Source organism: Carlito syrichta, unplaced genomic scaffold, assembly GCF_000164805.1.
Source record: "Carlito syrichta isolate Samal-C Ts95f unplaced genomic scaffold, Tarsius_syrichta-2.0.1 Scaffold314725, whole genome shotgun sequence".
In the NCBI taxonomy this organism is placed as follows: domain Eukaryota; kingdom Metazoa; phylum Chordata; class Mammalia; order Primates; family Tarsiidae; genus Carlito; species Carlito syrichta.
Window position 1 is genome coordinate 327715 of NW_007258821.1, and position 17523 is coordinate 345237.

Genomic DNA, 17523 nt, shown 5'->3' on the forward strand with positions numbered 1-17523 from the left:
CGCGGGCTCAGGCAATCCACTCACCTCAGCCTCCCAAAGGCGCGGGATTACAGGCTGAGCCACCAAGCCCGGCTTTTTTTTTTTCAATTATTAAAACAGAAAAGCAGTCTCAAGAAACTAAATAGATGTCCATAGCGGGATACGGCTGGGGTGGGGGGTGGATACGCAACGCCAATAAGGGTTCCTGATCTCAAACCAGGCAAAGTGGGGACCACAGGGAGGCCAAAACTTTACCCGTAAGATACTCACTTGTATACCTAATCCTGAATTGTACCTCACATCCTTAAAATAAAATATTTAAAAAATTAAATCAAGCCGGGCTCGGTGGCTCAGCCTGTAGTCCCCCGCCTCTGGGAGGCTGAGGTGAATGGATTACCTGAGCCCGCGGGTTCGAGACCCGCCTGGTCAGCAAGACCTCATCTCTACAATAAATCAAAAAATCAGCCGGGTGTGGTAGTGCATGCCTGTAATTCTGGCTACCTGGAAGGCTGAGGCGGAAGGATCGCCGGAGCCCAGCAGGTGGAGGCTGCGGTGGCCAGGAGCGGCCACTGCACTACAGTCTGGGTGACAGAGTGAGACTCCAACTCAAAAAAAAAAAAAGAAATATAATGGCTCCCCACCACGCGCCATTCAACCAGTGAAGAGCAAGGGATATCCGTCTAGAGTTTAAGAGTTTCCAAACTTACTAGTAGATTCATAGGGACTATGAACATTTTCCAAGTGGCACTGGAGTTGGAAGGGAGTGGAAAACTGACGGTAACAGTGTTGGCAGATAGTATGACCATCCACCTCACCATTCTGCTGATCAAGTTCTACGTGGTGCTTCATATGGTTCATGAATCTGTGGCACAGCACAAAGAGAAAGTACAGAAAACAACAGTTCAGTAGCCTTTTAAAAATAGGCTGTGGTAGAATCACAGAACAAACATGATCTGCTCCCCTTCACCTCTGAACTTCCTACTTGGGACAGTCCTTTTCTGAGCCCAGAAAAATAATGGGTTCTTAAAACTAGGAGAGTTCTGTGAAAGGAGATGCACTGGCTTCCTTTACTCTGCCCTAAGTCTACTACCACAATACCTCCTTCGATAGTACTAGCTACTGATTTAATAACCCCCAGCAAGACTGTGTGATAGTTAGGACTATTCTCCTAAGAGGAAGACCTGAATATATCAGAAAACGTAAGTCTTCTCTTGTCCAAGGTAATCTCCAAGGCTCTTCAACACTTACCGAATATTGTTTTTTAGCCTTTTGGTACAATGTGGGCATCGGAAAGATGTGGCGACCTTAGGGAAGTTTGTGAGCTGGGCTACTTTGCCACCATCCCGTCCATAGTAGAAGTCATCTACTAACATAATGAGCTTGGTCTGGACGGCATCACCCACATTCTCATTTGGCTCTGGTACTTTGGTAGGTGGTGACAGAGCAGGAATAGGTGTAGAAGAGGGTGTGGAAGCAACAGGAGCTGTTTTCTCAGGGGATGGGGGCTTTGCTGCTGATGGGACACTGGGTTCTGAATCCAGGGACTTTCCTTTCTTCTGGTAGTCAACCATTTCTGGGCAACAGTACTATAAAGAAAGACATCTGATCATTCTGGTGATCCTGAGGGTTAGAATGTACTAACTCCTAAACTCTCTAACATTCTTTGCTAACGGTTTGGTTTTAGGTATCTCACCCAGCGTTCACCCTTCAGTGTGTCCAGGTTTCAATCTTTTTCCAGTGTCTATATCCAGCCATATGCCACCCCAAGTACCATGCCTTTGTACTTCTCCCTCCTGCTTGTTTTAGATACCTTAACCATTCACTAGTACAATCTGTCTCTGAGCTCCCTGAAAAAGAAGTTCCAACCTTTGTATCTGGACTAATACCAAAAAATGAAAAGGTTAAAAAAATGGGAACCGGGTAACAGCTCCTGAGTCATCCAAGGAACACTTAACAGAAAACAAACTGAGGCCAATGTGGTTTGCGCTCTTATTATCTATAAATCTGTCCTCATGTATGGTTTCAAAATCTAACATGATAAGGAAGTAAGGTCACATATGTTCTGATCTATTTGAGGGTCTTTAAATGTATCTTATCACTTCCAAAGTACTCTTCTAAAACAGACCAAGAGAAAGTAACCCTTTAAAAAGCTTCCAAGTCTTTTTAGAGTCTCTGCTTCACAAGCTTCCAATATTAATGAAGGTATCAGCGGTGGCCACTTAAGCTGGCTCTCTATCACAGGTGATATCACTTACACACATGTGACCTCTCAAAGCTTCAGTAACACGAAATTGAGCATTACACCGTGGACATATTTTCCGTCCACCATCCTGGAGGTCAAACACTGGGATGGAAGAGGTCACTGGAAAAAGTGAGAAGAATTGATAAGATTAATATGATAATATGGGAAAAAGATTACTAACCTTTTGGAAAAAGGTCAAACACTCCCTGAGAGGTATATCAAAGGGCAAGCAAGCATGAGAGATCACCATGTTGGAGACGTATTCCTTTTACTATTCTAACTTTAGGCCAAGGGTCGGCAAAGCACAGCCTTGAGACCAAATCCAGTCCAGCTGCCAGTTTCTGTTTGGCCTATAAGCCAAGAATGACTTTTACATTGTTTTTTGGTTAGGCAAGACTTTTAAAAAATTGCGCTTATATGTATCTCTAACAAAATTTACCATCTTAACTATTTTTAAGTGTATACTTTCGTACTGTTAAGCACATTCACACAGTTGTGAGAGCTCCAGAACGCTTTTCGTTTTGCAGAACTGAAACCCCAGACCCACTAAAAAAACAACACTCCATTTTCCCCTCCCCCGGCCCCCAGTAACCACCACTCTATCTTCTGTTTCTATAAATCTGCCTACTCTAGGTGCCTCAACCCTTGGAGACAGGTACATTTCAGTTGGTATGGTGGCCTAAAGGTGAACCGTGCTACAGCATGTGTCAGAATCTCCTTTCTTTTTTAAGCCTGGCTCATATTATCACTGTATGTGTATACCTGGTTTTGTTTATCCATTCATCAGTTGACGGACAGTTGTGTTGCTTTCACCTTTCAGCTACTATGAATGCTGCTGCTATGAAAACGGGTGCACAGCGTCCATTCTAGTCTCTGCTTTCAACTCTTTTGGGTACATGAGGTCTGACAATTAAGTTTGTGAACTTGCCACTACGCGCTTGCGTTGGCAGCACTGTACAAACAACTCAGTATCTCACAGCTGTGTTTGTGTTGACACGTGGCGGTGTCTTGCTGAGTGGCCTTCAGTATTGTTGGTGCATGTTTTCATGTGCCATTGTGAGAATGTAGGAGCTTGAATTAGAGCCAGGAACAAACATTAAATTTGTTAAACTTGGCAAGAATGGAAGTGAAATCAGGGACAGATTAGTCCAAGTTTATGGGGATAATGCCATGAAGAAAATGGCAGTGTACAAACAGATTAAATATTTTTCTGAGGAGAGAGAAAGCATTACTGATGAAGAGAGGTCAGGATGGCCAGTAACAAGCAGAACTGATGAAAACATTGCAAAAATTTGTCAAACTGTGTGTCAGATCGTTGGCTGACTGTGAGGAGCACAGCAAACCAAATAAACATCAACAGAGAAACAGGAAAATCTTAACTGAAAATCTTGGCATGAGAAAGGTGTGTGCAAAAATGGTCCCGAAGGAGCTCTTGCATCACAGCAATACACCAGCTCATATAGCACCTGTCTGTGAGGGAGTTTTTAGTCAGTAAACAGATAACTGTACTGGGATACCTTCCCTACTCACCCGATCTGGTCCCAAATGACTTTTTTCTTTACCCGAAGATAAAGGAAATACTCAAAGGAAGACATTTTGATGACATTTAGGACACCAAGGGTAATACGATGACAGCTCTGATGGCCATTTCCGAAACAGTCCCAAAATTGCTTTGATGAGTAGACTAAGCACTGGCGTCAGTGCATAGCCTCCCACAGAGAGCACTTCAAAGGTGATCATAGTGATATTCAGCAATGAGGTACACAGCACTTTTCTAGGATGAGTTTGCGTACTTGTCAGACCGCATATACCCAGAAGTGGAGTTCCTGCAGGATATGGTATTCTATTTTTCATTTGTTGAGGCACTACTATACTTTTTCCAAAGTGGTTGCATCATTTAACATTTCCACCAACAGTGCATAAGGTTCTGTTTTCTCCACATTCTCACCAATATTTGCTATTTTCTGGTTTTTTAATAGTAGCCACCCTAATGAGTATGAGATGGTTTCTTGGTGTGGTTTTGATTTGTATTTCCCTGATGATAAGTGATGCTCAGCATCTTTTCATAGGTTACTGGCCATTTATAATTTCCTCTGGAGAAATGTCTAAGTCTTTTGCCCATGCTTTAATTGAGTTGCTTGTTTTTGTCGTTGTTGAGTTATTGGCGTGTTTTTTGTTTGCTTGTTTGCGTTGGAGTCTCATTCTGTTGCCCAGGTTGAAGTGCAGTGGCACACTCACAGCTCCTGCAGCCTTCACCTGCTGGGCTCAGGAGATCCTTCCAAGTAGTTGGAACTGCAGGCGCTTACCACCACACCCAGTTAATTTTTTTTTTAATTGTAGAGACAAGGTCTTACCAGTTGCCCCAGCTGGTCTCTAACTCCTGGGTTCAAGTGATCCTCCCACCTTAGCCTCCCAAAGTGCTGGGATTACAGGCATGAGCCAGCGAGTTCTTCACATATTCCGGATATTAACCCATTATCAGATACGATATTTGCAAATATTTTCTCCCATTCTGTGGCTTGTTTTCTCATTGTATTGATAGTGTTCTTTGATGCACACATTTTAAATTTTGATGCAATTCACTTTACTTTGTCGTTTCTTACCTGTGCTTTTGGTATTATATCCAATAAATAAAAATCACTGTCAAATCTAGTATTATAAAGGTTTCACCCTACATTTGCTTCTAAGAGTTCTGTAGTTTTAGTTCTTAGGTTTAGGCCTTTGATCCATTTTGAGTTAATTTTTGTATTTGGTGAAAGGTAAGATCCAACTTTTACACCTTTGGATGTGGATATCCAGTATTCCCAACACATGCTATCTATTAACGATTTTTACATTTTTAAATGGTTGAAATAGAATAGACTGGGCACACTGGCTTATGTCTGTAATCTCAGCACTTTGGGAGTCTGCAGCAAGAAGATCACTTGAGGCTAGGAGTTTGAGAGGAGCCTGGGCAACAGACTAAGATTCCATCTCTACAAAAAAAATTTAAAAATTAGCCAGATGTGGTAGTACATGACTGTAGTCCTAGCTATTCAGAAAGTATAGACAGAAAGATTGCCTTGAAGTTCAAGGTTACAGTAAGCCATAACTGTGCCACTGCACTCTAGCCTGAGCAACACAGCAAGACTCTGTCTTTAAAAAAAAAATTAAAAATTAAGTTTTCTGACACATGAAAACTATAAAATTCAAACTTTAGGTCAGGCTTGGTGGCTCAGCCTGTAATCCCAGCACTTTGGGAGGCCGAGGCGAGTGGACTGTCTGAGCCCAAGGGTTCGAGACCAGCCCAGGCAACTTGGTGAGACCTCGCCTCTATAATAAATAAAAAAAAAAAAATAGCCGGGGTTGGGAGCACGTGCCTATAGTTCCAGCTACTTGGAAGGCTGAGGCAGAAGGGTCACGGGAGCCCAGCAAGCTGAAGCTGGGGTGGCCGTGAGTGTACTACTGCACTCCAGCCTGGGCAACGGAGTGAAACTCCAACTCAAAAAAAAATAAAATTAAATTAAAATAATTCAAATTTTAGAGTCCATAAGTAGTTTTGAATGAAGCACAGCCATACTATGCTCATTCATTTGCATATCATCTGTGGCTACTTCCCCACCACAATAACACAGATGACTGAGCTGCAACAGAGACTACATTATACACAGAGCCTAAAATATTTACTACCAGTCCTTTTACGGAAAAAGTTTGCCGACCCCTGTCCTGACCAATGAAAACCCTAATGCTTGTATCTTTTTCTACCGAATCCCAACTTTAAAACCTTGTTCAGAAACCCATCTCTTTCATCAAGTTATCTTTGTTTACTCTACTCATCTCTGATCAATCAATTTCACTAATCCCCAAAGCAAAATTACATACATTCCTTGCAGCTGATTAAGTTATACTTTTTACAAGTGGCTATCCCCTTTACTACACTAAAGTGTCTGTGAAAACAGATTATAGCAATTGTATTCTAGTTTATCTATTTCAAAGTATAAAGTTCTGATACACCAAATTCTTATTAATGTTTTTGAAAGACTGAGGGTCTTTCAAGTTACTGTACCTTTCATTGAAGACTCAGGTCCACTGGTTCTCTGAGAGCCATGGGCAGAGCTGTTGTTGGATACCACCACTGGCCCAGGACTCTGGCCCAGGGAAGGGATGGTGTTAAGGGTATTCACCAATTTGGCCACTTCATTGCTATTTTCACCTGTAACGCCAGGTCGCTTCACAGTGACAAAACTGGCGATGCTCACTGCAGGTGGAGAGGGGAAGGAGGGAGCTATGGTGACCAAGTGATAATTGTTGTCCTGCACCCACCACCCCATCCTAGCACTGCCAGCTCTTCCCAAGTCTTACCGAGCTTGGGATTCGTAGTCTGGTTGGACTGGCCTGGAGGCTGAACAGCTAGCTGCCCCAGCGAGGTTGGCTGTGTGGCAGTGGGAGTGGTGGAAGTGCTGGGAGTGGACTTAGTCTGCTGCGACTGGGACTGTGGGACGGTGCTTCGAATAGTGAGAGTGGCTGGGATGACAGTGGTGAAGGTATTAGTAGTGGGCCTCACAGGCATGGTGGAGCCTGGCCTCACTGGGGTCATCTGAGAGAATACTTGTGGGACTCCAACTGTCGGCTTAACAAACTGGGTACCTGGGGCTTTAAGAGAGAGACAAAGAAAAGTACCAAATCTTGGTCAATGAGCTCGCCTACAATGCATTCTCCCTACCTTTACTGGAAACACTAGAATAGAAAAAGATTATTTCCCCAAACTGATGGGTGATCATCAGAGGTTACCAAGAGTAGCATAGACTTAGAAAGCAGCTGGGCACAGGGGTTCACGCCTGTAATCACAACACTGTGGGAGGCGGAGGCGAGAGGACTGACTGAGCTCAGGGGTTCAAGACCGGCTTGAACAACATGGTGAGACCTCATCTCTACAAAAAAAAAAAAAAAAAAAAAAAATCAGCTAAATTGTGGTTCCAGCTACTAAGCAGGCTGAGGAGGAAGGATCACTGGAGCCTAGCAGGTGGAGGTTGTGGTGGCCATGAGCATATCACTGCACTCCAGCCTGGGTGACAGAGACATGGACTCAAAAAAACAAAACAAAACACTAAGAAAGCAGTAGGTATTCGAGGTGACTAAGGATATTAGCCTAGGTAACCTAAAAACATTAAATTGAAGAAGATTCCCATTAACTCCTCCCAAAATATCTTATCATACTACTCTTTTATATGAGTACACATATGCCAAACAGCAGAGTCGGTCCTGAAAAAAGGAATCCTTTTTCAGAATGTGAAAGAGTCTTCCATTCTCTCATATAAAAGACAGACTATACCATCAAACTAGGATGTCCCAAAGGAGAATGTCTCTTGGCTCAACTGTAAACAATTTCACTGAGAAATATTTTTAAAATACCAGAATGTGACAGAGTAAGCTGACCAGAGGGCCAAAAAAAAGCTCTGTGGGCTTAAGAACAAAAAAACCAAAAACCTTAGGAAAATGAGCTAAATACATACCCTTTCAAACAATTATTCTCTTTTGGTCTGAACTGCAGGAAATTTACACATACTAAATTTTAAAAATTAGGGAAAATACTATCTAAGCTGAATGTGGTAGCTCACATTTGTAATCCCGGCACTTTGGGAGGCCAGGATAAGAGAACTGTTTGAGCCCAGGAATTCAAGTCCAGCCTGGGCAATATAGCAAGACCCCGTCTCTACAAAAACAACAACAACAACAACAACAAAAACTAGCTGGGCATGATGGTGTATACCTGTAGTCCCAACTATTTAAGGAGGCTGAGGTGGAAGGATTGCCTAAACTCAGGAGGTCAAGGCTGCAGTGAGCTGTGACTGTACCACTGCACTCCAGTTTGGACAACAAGAGTGAGACTCGAACTCAAAAAAAAACCCCTAGTAATTGGTAGTATTTATCTGTGAATTTATCATTTATCTAATTTGTATCTAAAATCTATGCTATAAAGTTAAAGGAAAATAATGTTTATAATCCTACCAGGGAAATGAGGAGATGTATAAGGGATATGGGATTTGGGAGTTTGTATTAATAACATTCCTCAGGATAATAAATTTAATAGCTGACTAAATATCAGTTACAGAAAAATGACTATAAATTCTGTTTTAACTACCTCATGAAGGGTGGTGAAAAGCTGAACAAATAAATAAAACCACCACCCTGGCCAAAGGTTAGAAACAGTTTTCTTAAAAATTGGGCTTAAATCACTACAATTTTTATATTTTTAGGTTTTCTTTAAATATACTTTTTAAATGACCTAGAGGATTTTGAGACAATAAAAACAAATTTTCCAAATGCCCGTTTATTCCAAATGAATAGACATTTTTCCTTACCTGGGACTAGTGTAATTGGTCTAACCGTTTGGCCTTGCTGTACGTTCAGCACAATTCCAACCTGATTCATTGCATTTTGCACAGGCCGGACATTCCTTACAGGAAATCCCTGTATTAAAAAGCAAAATGATCTTTAACATAGAGACCAACTAACACTAACAAAGAAATATATTTTTAAAAAAAGAACTCCCACACTCTAACTTAATGATTTTCTCCAGCGTTAGAGCTTTTAAATGACTGAGATGGAAAATTCAGGACATCCTGGCAAAGTTTTAAGGGACAAAATATCAAAACTGAAGAACAAGCTTTGGCATGAATGAACAAAAATGAAAACCTATTTCCTGACTTAAGAGCGCCTCAGCTTAAAAAAAGTCTTATCCACAGACTGGACCCCTAAACTGCTAAAAGTTAGGAGGGGAAAAAAGATGAACAAGACTCACTGGAGTGAGTCAACATATACCCAAACATAAGAAACCATTCCCAAGATCTACTTCAAAGGCTATAGTCGCTGGCAAATTTATAATAGAAGAGTATGTAACTCAGAAAGTAACAGTCAAATAGAAGCGTTTGCCTTTAGAATCTCTATTTCAAATTAGGCTTTCAACTTTACCACATTAAATCAAATAAGTCATCTTCCTTGTCTTCCAACGGCCTCCAAGCACTTCACCAATTTCATATCCTAGTCCTTTGCACTCAGACACACCTCACGAATCACCTACCAGCAACTCAACTGCACTTTTTTATGAAATAGTGAAACATGAATCACTGCATATTAAATAGTATGGCATTGGAACCAGTTATTTTATTGTAATGATATTTGGCTTACAAAGGAATTTTGGACTTTGAGAAACTTATTTATGAAAAAGAAATAAAAATTTTATGTCTCATATTTTTCTAATATATGGTAGCATACGAAACGGTCACAGACATGTATGTCAGGTTCACTGATACATGTTGTGCAATAGCAATTTGTTGGATGTCTTCCACCTAGTGTTTTTCTATTTGAGCAGACAATGCAATCTTGTTTTCTTCCTTCCAAATTAATATAAGTAATTTATTGTCCAGTCTGTTGTTCGAAGAAGATGCGGAAGGATGCAATCACGATGCCTGAAAACCACTTCTCAGTTGACAGATCACATGTCAGTATATATTCCATCTCTTTGTCTTTTTGTGCAATTTGAATGGAAAAATTTAAGGAAACATAAATTTTTGAAAAATCTGCACTTGCATAAGTTTGTCCTGCATAATCACCAGCAATCTCTTTATGTTCGCCAAGGGGGGCATCCAAGTGATTTGCTAGATTTATGATGTCCCCTCAGAGGGACGTCCAAGCGCAAAGGACTAGATCTAAAAAACTCAACAAACTTACTCCTTGTGAAGAAAAGCAGCCCAAGCAAAGAGCAAGAAGCCCTGAGAGCAAGTGTTAAGACTTCCTAATCCAAGCTTTCCCACTAATTTCTACCTAGACCTTAACGAAACCACTTAATTCACTTCTGAGGGGAATAAAGAGGAAATTAGCCAACTATGATGCCATGCTGGCTTTTCTACAGTCAGCATCAAATTACAGAACAGTAAATGAGAAAGCCAGGTCAAAAGACAAGACCTAGAACCAGTTCTAACAATGCCAAGACCCTAAGTTTGTGCCTCTAGAGTTCATATGGTCTTTCTCTCCTTCTCTACCAAGCCTAGAAGTCAGAGTCCTACTCACCTGTGTAGTGATAAATATTGGTTGTGAGGCCACAGGGGAACTAGTCACATGATTGGCATTCTGCATGACCTGGACAGGCCTCAATACTGGTTGAGTAACCATTGTGCCCAGACCTGGAGCTGGATTCTGGGTCAGGATGAGTGGCTGCCCACCTTGTTGGACCAAGGGATTGCCAGCTATAGAACAAAAGGGAGAAAAAAAAAGGAATGTTAGAAACAATGTTAAATCCACATTTTATAAGAAACTTTATGGTCTCAGATAAGAAATGGTGCCCCAGATATCAAAATATCCAAGACTGCCACTCACCTCAGGTATAATGTCACCAAACTCACCAAAAATTTAAGCTTCACCCAAATCTACAACTAACAGAAAAACAGGTGGGTAGGAAAGGTTCACTAACATCTCATCCATGTCTTAACTAGGGATGAAAGACACATTAAGACTTCTATGCGGCTATCACTTTGACTTTGTGAATTTAAGTGACCACACATAATCTCCCCAAACCAAATCAGCAGAACAAAAGAATATGTACATCCTTTTATATATTTTAACTAGCAAAACCTATTTTATCAGAATGCAATTTGTGGTTAGCTAATCGCTCTTTATTTTTTAAAAAGAGGAATGTAAATCAACAAATTAATTCAGGAAGTATACAAAATATAAAGAATAGTATCTCTTTCTAGTTAGTCAAATCTGAGAAATGCAACAATCATTGTCTTTTATAAACAACCATTGTGTTTTATAGACATTAAAACAAAGAGACTGGCGGGTTACTTACCTTCTTTCTCTTTATGTTATCAGGGCTGATAGATAGAAGACACGGTCAAAAACTAACACCAATGAAATGACATGACTTCAGAAGATAAAGATTCATTTATGAATAAGTAAATATTAATAAGCTGGGTAGGTTAACATTAAAATATATTCTTTTCATTTGTGAGAAAAGTGTGTGTGTGTGTGTGTGTGTGTGTGTGTGTGTGTGTGTGTGTGTTTGTTTTAAGAGACAGGGTCTCACTCTCTCACTCAGGCTGGAGTGCAGTGGTACAATCATAGCTCACTGCAGCCTCGAACTCCTGGCCTCAAGCAATCTTCCTGCCTCAGCCTCCCAAAGTACTGTGATTACAGGTGTGAGCCACTATGTCCAGTCCTACAAATATTTTTAAGTTCTCTATTTCACTACATTTGGTTCAAAAATCATTCATTAATAAGTTTCCTGATTTACAAAGAGTACTCAAAACCAGACAAAATTTCAGAAAGCCAATATACCTAGGCCAAAGATTCAAGCAAAATATTTTACTCCAAATCACCTGAATGGGATGGGTCCCTCTGAAATGGATGCTTTACTGGACAGATGAAGTCACTGCAAAGCTAGACCACCAAAGAGTGGGCATACAGGTGACTATAAATGGGCCAACAGTGGCTGTTCCACACTTTCCCCAAAATTGAGAGCCCATCAGTGGATTAGACTCTCAGCTACTGGGTCAGCAAACTATAGTGATTGTAGAGGTTGACGGATAAACAAAACCAAAAACTTCAATAAGTTCTATCTATGCTAACTATACTGGCAATTTACTGACTGCATAAAAAAAATTTTTTTTAATGTTTTATTATGGAGCAGTTCAAACATATATAAAAATAAAACACTATAGTGAACCCCCACATACCCATCACCCAGCTTCAACAATTATTAATTAATGACCAATCTTATTTCATCTATACCTCCTACCCAATTACCAGTTTCTATATATATATTTTTTGAGTTGGAGTCACACTCTGTCACCCAGGCTGGAGTGCAGTGGCACACTCACAGTCACTGCGGTCTCAACCTGCCGGGATCAGGCTATCCTTCCGCCTCAGCCTTCCAAGTAGCTGGAACCACAGATGAGCACCACTACATCTGGCTGATTTTTATTTATTTATTGTAGAGATGAGGTCTCACCACGTAGCCCAGGCTGGTCTCGAACCCGTGGGCTCAGTCAATCCTCTCATCTTGGCCTCCCATAGTGCAGCCACCACACCTAGTCTTCCATATTATTTTGAAACAAGTTCTATCATTTGTAAACGGTTCAGTATGTATTTCTACAAGAACTTCATACAAAGAGAAAGAATTGCATCTACCATCATCACTCCTAAAAATTAAAATTCTTCAATAATACCAGTCAGAATTCAGATTTACAACTGTCTTTTCCAAAGCATTTGTTTGAATCCAGTTACAGAAGGACTAGAAAATGCAACTGATGGACTGTTAAGTCTTCAGTCTTCTACTCTATAGATTCCCCAATCGTCTTTTTAGCCCTTTGAAATTTATAGTTGAAAAATACTAAGCAAAAATGAATGTTTCTAGTCATTATTTTCACTCCTAGAACAAGAGAAAAAAAAATTATCTCTTATTTGCCTTAAGCACCCAAATTCTTTCTTTTTTTTTTTTTTGTTGAGTTGGAGTCTCACTCTGTCGCCCAGACTGGAGTGCAGTGGCTGCTCCCGGCCACCACAGCCTCGACCTGCTGGGCTCCGGCGATCCTTCCGCCTCAGCCTTCCAAGTAGCCGGAATTACAGGCGTGCGCTACCACGCCCGGCTGATTTTTTGATTTATTGTAGAGATGAGGTTGCTGCCCAGGCAGGTCTCGAACCCGTGGGCTCAGGCAATCCACTCACCTCAGCCTCCCAAAGGCGCGGGATTACAGGCTGAGCCACCGAACCCGGCTCAAATTCTTTTTTAGATAAATGCTGTCTCAAGATTCCAAGTATTAATAAACACAGGAAGAGAAAGATGGAGGTTTTTTTTTTAACATTTATGTGAAATTTACCAGCATTAGCAAAGACAGACCAGATTCTCATGGAATCTGTACATGCTCCACTCTTACAAATAATGTCAGCAGCTTTTTTTGCAAATATTGTCTTTTATAACAAGGTCATGTTTGAATTTTGATGTATTGTTAGAACTTTTTCAAAAATATGGTACAAACAGAAAAGGTCGGTTTTTAAGCCTAGATTAGGTTCACAAGTCAATGAAAAGTAAAAGCTAGCATATAGCAAGTCACGCTGGGTTAATTAAAGTATACGTAATTATGAGAAGAATTTTTAAAGATTTCTGAAATCTTATTAAATCTTTGTTTTAAAAAATTCTGACTATTCAAATGCTTTACAAGGGTCTATTTCCGGAGAATGGAAAAGGCAGTAAGAGCTCCTGGCTTTAAAAAAGCCTTTAAAGGCCGGGCTCTGTGGCTCAGCCTGCAATCCCAGCACTTTGGTAGGCTGAGGCAACAGGATTGCCTGAGCCCGTGGTTCGAGACCCACTCAGGTCACTTGGCGAGACTTTGTCTCTACAATAAACCAAAAACTAGCTGGGCGTGGTAGTACATGCCTGTAGTTCTGGCTACTTGGAAGTCTGAGGCAGAAGGATTGCAGGAGCCCAAGCAGGTTGAGACTGTGATGGCGAGCAGCGTGCCACTGCCCTCAAGCCTGAGTGACAGAGTGAGACTCCAACTCAAAAAAAAAAAAAAAAAGCCTTTAAATATTGAATTATTCAGCCAGGTGCAGTAGTATGCACCTGTAGTACCAGCTACTTAGGAGGCTGAGGCGAGAGATTGCTTGAGCCCAGGAGTTGAGTCCAGCCTGGTTAACACAGTGAAATCCTATTTCAAAAACAAAAAACCAAGAACTCAGAACAAAACAAAACAATCCACCAGCTCAACACTGAATCCCACGAGTTTTCTTCTAAGCTTCATGCATCATAACAGTACTCGGCACACTATCTTAAAAACTAAAGAATTATCTAACCAATTCCCTGCCTCTAGTTTACTCTCCAACTAGGGACACTACAGCAATAAATTAATTAAATAAGGGAAGGAGATCCAGCAGCTCCTCTCACAAAATACCATCTATTTTGCCAATCTGGAGGTCTTGATTTTGATTACTTCATTCTTTTAAGTTTACTTAAACACCATTAAAGCCCAGAGAAAAAATGATAAATACAATAGGAACCGAAAGTCCTAACTAGCTATACAGTAAGAAATTTATAACATTAAATTCACATCATCCAGAGTTCAGAATTATGCAATAGTTTATTTCACTTCATGTTTCTCTCCTATGCAAACATATGATCAGTCAGAACTACAGGAATTATTTACAAATGCTAGGTAGTAGATTCTGAAAAACATCAAAAAGAATAGTAAAAATGTTCCAAAATTTTATTCCTGATACTTTCTTAAAAACAAAATACAAAAAACCCCAAACCCAGCCTTATTGAGATATAAACCATATATCACCCATTTCAAATGCACAATTCAGGTCAAGCACAGTGGCTCATGCCTGTAAATCCCGCCACTTTGGGAGGTTGAGCCAGGAAGATTACTTCAGCCCAGGAGTTCGAAACCAGCCTGGGCACATAGCAAGACCTCACCTCTACAAAAAAATCAACTGTGTGTGGTGGCATGTGCCTGTAGTCCCAACTACTCAGGAGGCTGAGGGGGAAGGATCACCTGAGCCCTGGAGGTCGAGGTTGCAGTGAGCTGTAATCGTGCCACTATACTCCAGCCTTACTCCAAAGTAAGGCCCTGACCCCCCCAAAAAATAATAAAATAAAAATTAAAAATAAAGTGGACAATTCAGGGGTTCACTGTTATTAAATTCCAGAATATTTTCATCATCCCAAAGAAATATCCATGTCCATTAGTATTTATTGCCCATTCTCACCTCTCCCCAGCCCCTGGCAAACACTAATCTTGTCTCTATGAATTTGCCTATTCAAGATGTTTTATATAAATGAAACTGTAATATGTGATCTTTTGTGTGTGATTTCTTTCTCTTAGCATGTTTTCAAGCTCCCTACATGTTGTAGCATGTATCAGTATTTCACTCCATTTTATGGCCTAATAATATTCAGTTCTTTGATATAACACACTTTGTTCACCCACTTACTGATAGACATGTAGACTGCATTCATTTTTTGGCTATAACAAACAATATGACTATGAACACTCTTGCACAAGTTTTTGTGTGAGCACGTTTTCCATTCTCTTGATTATGTAGCAAAAATAGAACTGCTGGGTTATATGTTAACTCTGTTAACTTTTTGAGAAACTGCCCTTTTTTTCCAAACTGGCCACACCATTTTACACTCTCACCAACAATATAAGACTGTTCCAGCCGGGCTCGGTGGCTCAGCCTGTAATCCCGCGCCTTTGGGAGGCTGAGGTGAATGGATTGCCTGAGCCCGCGGGTTCGAGACCCGCCTGGGCAGCGAGACTTCATCTCTACAATAAATCAAAAAATCAGCCAGGCGTGGTAGCACATGCCTGTAATTCCGGCGACTTGGAAGGCTGAGGCAGAAGGATCGCTGGAGTCGAGCAAGGGTGCGGTGGCCGGGAGTGGCCACTGCACTCCAGTCTGGGTGACAGAGTGAGACTCCAACTCAAAAAAAAAGACTGTTCCAATTTCTTCACATTCTTTAATTTTTTTTCCCCTTGAGTCAGGATCTCACTCTGTTGCCCAGGCTAGAGTGTACAGGCACAATCACACTTCACTGGAGCCTCTATCTCCTGGGCTCAGATGATCCTTCCACTCAGCCTCCCAAGCAGGGACTACAGGTGTGTGCCACCACATCCAGCTAATTTTTTGATTTTTTTGTAGAGACAAGGTCTCGCTATATTGCCTAAGCTGGTCTCAAACTCGTGGGCTCAAGCAATCCTCCCACTTCGGCCTCCCAAAGTGCTGGGATTAGAGGCATGAGCCAACACACCCAGTTGCAATTTCTCCATAGTCTTGACAACATACACTATTGTCCGTAATAATAAAATGACTTTTTAATTATAGCCATCTTAGTGGGTGTGAAGTAGTATCTCACTATTTTTGAAGTACATTTCCTTAGTGATCAATGATGTTGAGCATATTTTAATGTGCTTACTGGCTATGTGTATATCTTGGAGAAAGATCTATCGGGTCCTTTACCCACTTTTAAGAGACTTCTTTTGAGTCAGAGTCTCACTCTGCTGCCAAGGTTGGAGTGCAGTGGCATGCTCATGGCCACCGCAGACTCAACCTGCTGGGCTCAGGTGATCCTTGCGCCTCAGTCTCCCAAGTAGCTGGAACCACAGGTATGTGCCACTACGCCTGGCTAATTTTTTTAAAATTTATTATAGAGACAGGGTCTCACCAAGTTGCCCAGGCTGGTCTTGAACCCCTAGGCTCAGGCAATCCTCTCACCTTTGTCTCCCAAAGTGCTGGGACTACAGGCATGAGCCACCACATCCAGCTCTCACACACATATATATTTTTTAATCAACCATCACCTCCTCTACAGAACAGGTATTGTGGAATACAGGAAAAATTATGCCCCCAACTGATTTTTTTTTTTAATTATCTTTATTGTGTAACTTTTTTTTTTTTTTTTTTGAGTCAGCATCTCACTCTGTTGCCCAGCCTGGAGTGCAGTGGCATGTTCATGGCCACTGCGGCTTCAACCTGCAGCTCAGGGGATCCTTCCACATCAGTCTTCCAAGTAGCTGGAACCAAAGGTGCACATCACCACACCTGGCTAATTTTTTATTTATTATAGAAATGAGGTCTCGCCACATCCATGCTGGCCTCAAACCCCTGGACTCAGGCAGTCCTCTCACCTCTGCCTCCCAAAGTGCTGGGATTACAGGTATGAGCTACTACGTCTGGCTTATCATGTAACATTTGACCCATATGAAATGTTACATAAATTTAAGTTATACAGCATAATGATAAGACAAACACTCTTGAATCCACCACCCAGCTTAAGATTGGGCCATCGTTAAGTGCTATCCATGTGTTTCTCCTCTTTGCCAATCACAGTCTTCCTCCCAGAAGGCAAACACTCTCCTGAAATCATGATGAGCATTTTTTTGCGTTTCTAAAAACTAGTTTTACTACATAATTTCCATACATAATATATATTCTAGCTGTATTTATTTATGGGTTTTATTTAAGTGGTATAATATAGCCATAAAACATGGTCATTTTGCTGAGCATTTTGTATCTACCAACGAGGTGTGTACAGGCTAACAGATTGATTTTTATCAATACATAATATCCCGGCTGGGCTCGGTGACTCAGCCTGTAATCCCGTGCTTTGGGAGGCCGAGGTGAGTGAATTGCCCAAGTTCGCGGGTTCAAGACCCGTCCGGGCAACTTGGTAAGACCTCATCTCTACAATAAATCAAAAAAAATTAGGCCGGGCTCAGTGGCTCAGCCTGTAATCCCGTGCTTTGGGAGGCTGAGGTGAGTGG

General features: G+C 41.2%; 1 protein-coding gene across 6 annotated transcripts in view; it reads right to left on the reverse strand.

Moving 5' to 3' along the window:
* The window catches only part of POGZ (pogo transposable element derived with ZNF domain), a 43917-nt gene that overhangs the window by 19236 nt on the left and 7158 nt on the right, over positions 1 to 17523 (reverse strand). For 2 of the 6 annotated variants that reach the window (XM_008071801.2, XM_008071802.2), the window contains 7 exons: positions 10271 to 10446; positions 8563 to 8671; positions 6563 to 6853; positions 6267 to 6485; positions 2235 to 2341; positions 1228 to 1565; positions 687 to 841 (listed from right to left, as the gene is read on the reverse strand). In XM_008071801.2, coding sequence (XP_008069992.1) covers positions 687 to 841; positions 1228 to 1565; positions 2235 to 2341; positions 6267 to 6485; positions 6563 to 6853; positions 8563 to 8671; positions 10271 to 10446 — 1395 coding nt within the window. Of the gene's footprint in view, positions 1 to 686; positions 842 to 1227; positions 1566 to 2234; positions 2342 to 6266; positions 6486 to 6562; positions 6854 to 8562; positions 8672 to 10270; positions 10447 to 10576; positions 10635 to 17523 lie in introns of those variants that run through there. The other 4 variants (XM_021719456.1, XM_021719455.1, XM_008071803.2 and 1 more) reach the window with 3 other exon arrangements.